This window comes from Carya illinoinensis, chromosome 13, assembly GCF_018687715.1.
Source record: "Carya illinoinensis cultivar Pawnee chromosome 13, C.illinoinensisPawnee_v1, whole genome shotgun sequence".
NCBI lineage: Eukaryota > Viridiplantae > Streptophyta > Magnoliopsida > Fagales > Juglandaceae > Carya > Carya illinoinensis.
Window position 1 is genome coordinate 5580587 of NC_056764.1, and position 4603 is coordinate 5585189.

At 33.0% G+C, this 4603-nt stretch overlaps 1 protein-coding gene across 1 annotated transcript; it reads right to left on the reverse strand.

Moving 5' to 3' along the window:
* Window positions 1-622: 622 nt before the first annotated feature.
* On the reverse strand, window positions 623-2318 carry LOC122291394 (mogroside IE synthase-like). The gene is made up of 2 exons (XM_043099087.1): window positions 1619-2318; window positions 623-1547 (listed from the first exon to the last, which is right to left on the reverse strand). Exons 1-2 carry the CDS (start codon window positions 2267-2269, stop codon window positions 819-821), a joined length of 1380 nt encoding a protein of 459 aa, XP_042955021.1. The 5' UTR covers window positions 2270-2318; the 3' UTR covers window positions 623-818.
* Between the last annotated feature and the right edge of the window lie 2285 nt (window positions 2319-4603).

A 4603-nucleotide genomic window follows, 5' to 3' on the forward strand; every position in this document is an offset into this window, starting at 1 on the left:
TGAAACTAGACGATCTCAATCTAAAAAAAAATTTATTCATCATCTTTAAGCCATATATCACTCATAAATTTTTATTTTTTTTCATAACAAGTATGTAGCGTAAGGACGGTGAGTTAAAGAACTTAATTAGTTTAAAATTAATAAAATAAAAGATAAATAAAAATAAGTGTAATGTGTGTGAAGATCAATAGCTAGCTAAGCTGTACTCTAAAATGTTACTCACAAGAGCAACTAATTTGGATTGATTTTTTTATTTTTATTCTCTCTCGGTGTAAGCGCGCGAATATCAGTAGAAGCCAGATATATAGCTCAACTTCATGAGGGCAGAGATTTGTCAGCAACTGGATAAGGATGTTCACCATTCCTTTACCAAAGCTCTGTCATTTAGCGATGAAGAGAACTAAAAGTTCATTTTCTGTCCAGATCTCAAAATTGGTAGTTTATCAGACAGCAAATATGTGTGGGGAAAAAGAAGCAAAGCCTTATGACATTGGACATGATTACATAATGGCCCTTGAAACAAGCCCAGCCCAAACCTTGACACACTATTACAGTTGCAGCCCAAATAGATCGATGCAACTTGGAAATTATTGGAATAAAAGTGTTGTTTACAAAAAGTAAATAGGATATAATTTGATGTAAATTGATATAAATTTATAAAAGGAAAATAATATAATTTCTCTTGTAAAACGTTTCTTATTCTAAAATAAATCTGACCTAACATATTAACCTACGTCACATCATAACTTTTTTTTATAATATTTTTTTGTGTAGATATAACATTCTCATTGATGGAAGGAAGATCGTCTGACTAGGACTTACGAGCTACGAGCAACCAGATTAGCTACAAATTTTTCAATATTTTTGTCAGAACTTCCACCTTTGTCAAGAGCCTCTTTTGCCAATTTTCTCCATTTGAAAGCATTTTTCTTTATCTCTTCTCCACTCTCTCCTTCCATTATCTCCCTTATGCAGTGCGCTACTCCTTCACGCCTCACCAACCCTTTCTCATCCATCGGAGCTTTAAGTCCCATCTTCCAAAAATCTGTAATGTACTTTGCATTCGTGCTCTGGTCTGTCCATTGTGGCATTGCAACCATTGGAACGCCGAAGCTCAGGGCCTCCAACGTGGAGTTCCACCCACAATGTGTCACAAAGCATCCTACTGCCTCATGTGTTAAGACCTCCAACTGACGACACCATTGAACCACTAATCCCTTCTCTAACGTCTCCTCCACAAAGTTTTTAGGGAGTTTTGCCTCCTCTGAGGCCCTTACCACCCACAAGAAATAGTTGTTGCTCATTCTCAGACCCCAAGCTAGTTCTTGCATTTGCTCAACTTCAAGAATGACCATACTCCCAACAGAGACATAAACAACAGACCCTTTCGAACGATCATTTAGCCATTTCAGGCAGGCATCGACGTTTGGTTTAAAGATGCTGAGACCATAGTCTTTATCATTTTCAAGCTGTTTGTCTAAGAACATAGATGGAATAGTTGGTCCCACCGTCCTCATAGGTATTATCTTTGACATCCAATCCACCGCCTGCAAAGATATTTAGGAATAGATCATCAAAAGGCTAATAGTTTATTAAAAGCCCCAATTGACTTGCTTACCTCTTGTTCCAGCTCATATACGGTGTTGCAAAGGACCCAATCAGCTTTCTCAATATTAGAGAATTGCCCCAAGAGCATGTCGAAGGTATCCGGATGGGATCCCCACTTGTAAATGAAGGATGGCATGTCTTGAGCTTCAAGAGGTGGCAAACCAGGAAGCAAAACTTCTGGCTCTAAAAGAGGGAGTTTCATCTCTCCCTTGCTGACATGGTAGTATATAATATCGACAACAATGGATTGAGTGAGAAAAGCCACTGCGACTAATTCAGAATCTTTGGCTATGTCAAGAGCCCAAGGCAAGAAAGGATCATAAACAATACAATTAACAGGACGCCCCGACCTAGAAAGTTTCTCTAGGAGCTCGATCAAATTTTTCGAACCGACTCTCTCAAAGTGCTCCAAATAGGTTTGGTCGTTCTCTGCTTGCGCTCTCCCGCCTTCGTCGTAGCCATCGGAGATGGTCTCTAGCGCAATGGAGTTACCTTCTTTTTGTATGTTCTTGGAGATGAAGTGGGTGGTAACTAGTGTAACTTCCACTCCTTTGTGCTTCAAACGCTTGGAGAATTCTACCATAGGATTAATGTGTCCTTGAGCTGGATAGGGAAAGACTAAACAATGAGCTCTGGATGCATTGATCATATCCTTCTCCATTTTTGCGTGACACAACTTTGATCTCTCTCTCTGTGTTTGAGTTTTTGCTGTTGTGCCTGCCTTAAATACTTGTGGACATGAATACTGTAGAGAGTGCAATTGGTCCAAACCTAGTCTTTTTTGGTTCCTACCAAAGCAGTAAAATCGTAATTAATCATACATCAATACAGATCAGCATGAAATGACACTACCAAATTGAGAACATGGTGACCTCATCTATTGCGTAGTTTCCTGACCCATAAATTTGCCAATGAAGTATACAATTTGTACACGATAATTTGTGGTTGGTTGTGGGCTTTTGGCTTGTCAACTCTCAGATAAATAATCTGATTTTGAATTGACCACCTTTTAATTTGATAAATTAATAATCTTTATGTAGATTTTTACTCAATAATGATGCGTACTTGAAAGTGCTCTCTCTCTCTCTCTCTCTCTCAATTGTTTTAATGAACAAGTAATAGCTGGCGACGGCATTTCAATGTTTAATGTATTGTAGAGAAACAAAGCAACAGATCTATGTAAGAAATATTTTAATCATAAGAAGATTATATAAATATAAATTTATAAATTAACGTGATTTAATGTGATACGTTAGATTATAAAATTTATATATTGTAAAATATGATAAATTACGTAAAATCAAGTCAATTTATATATATATATATATATATTTGTGTATTTTTTTTATAGTTGTAGCACTTTTTTATCTATATTTATCCTAGTAAGAGTACTAATAGTGAACTGAACAAAGTTAAAATTTAAATAAAGTTTAACTAGTTTGCATTAAAAAAAAAAAAAAAACTTTAGTGGACTCAAGAAAATTACAATATTTTTTAATTTTTATTAATTTCACTAACTAAATTTATTCAGCCCCTAACTCCTCACCAAAATTCCCTCTTCCACGTGCTATTCCCTCTCCCCTAGTGTGCGCATGAGCAAGAGATGATTGTACTTGAATTCATTCTATTTTTGAAAGATTTAGTTATAAGTATAACTGTATATTAATATGTATATTAATCTAATGTGATTGATCAAAAAGTAAATTTTATTAAAAATAATATTAATTTAAATTTTAAATATAAAAAAATTAATATTAATACATAAATTAATAGGCGACTTTATTTATACATAACAAAATATTTCATTTTTAGCGTTAAATTGTTAGAATAAACTATTTGTCATACACCACATTCGTTGGTGGATTTGCCGTCAAATCATGTCATGGCTTGTTAGTTACTGTTTATGGCTAAGTTGAAAGTTTTAATGGAATGCTCATTTCGTATGGAACTTTTAAACATTTTAATTTATTGAGAAACAAAAGAGTGTGAACTAAAAAGTGAGCATAAGTTGGAGATATATAGCGGTTAAAAAATAATATATCAGAAATATATATATATATATATATATATATATAATGGTTGAAAAAATATGACCTTCGTACAAAAAAAAAATTCAAAAATTTTATCAATTAAAATAATATGAATGTTAGAAAATTAATATATAATTTCTCAATAACGAATAAATATTTAAATTATAATTAGAATTAAAATAAATAAAAATTTTAAAATTAATATTTTAATAGAATAGTGATATATTTGTCGGGTCTGTTATTTAATATTGTTAAAAAGTGATTAGTTAAATTTATAAAAGTGAATTTTTAAATTAAATTTTGATCAAACTTTATTGAATTCACTATTAATACTGAACTCAAGAAAAAGTGTACTGAACCAAGAAGCTTATATATTGTATTGAATGAATTAATGAATTCTGTTATATAGAGGGTCGATCTATATTTACATATAGGTGGTGCAGTAAGTGATCATGAATTTGTTATATTATTGACACGTGAGTAAATTAACTAATAAATAAATATAATTCCAATGTGAACGATGATTTGGGTATCGCAAAGCCGCAAAGGTGATATTTACTTGTCATTCTCCATCTGTCTAAGATGGAAAATATTCAAACGCAACTTGTACTACGTAATAGCACTGACGTAGTCGGTAGTATTACGTAATTTGTATTTTTAGAATTTTATTTATATATATATAAAGTTATTAAGATTTAATTTTATATATAATAATATTTTTATATTTTATTTAAAATATGTCACACGGTAAGTCGTCCCCTCAAAAACATTGCTGGTCCATCACGCAAGGCAAGAAAGCATCCTAAACAATGCAGTCAACCGGGTAGTCGGAAATAGAAAGTTTTTCAAGGAGCTCCGTCAGAGTTTGCGAACCAACTTGCCTAAAGCGCTCCAAATAGAATTGGACGTTCTCTGCTTGCGCTCTTTTGCCTTCGTCATAGCCATCGGAGATGCTGATCTTGATC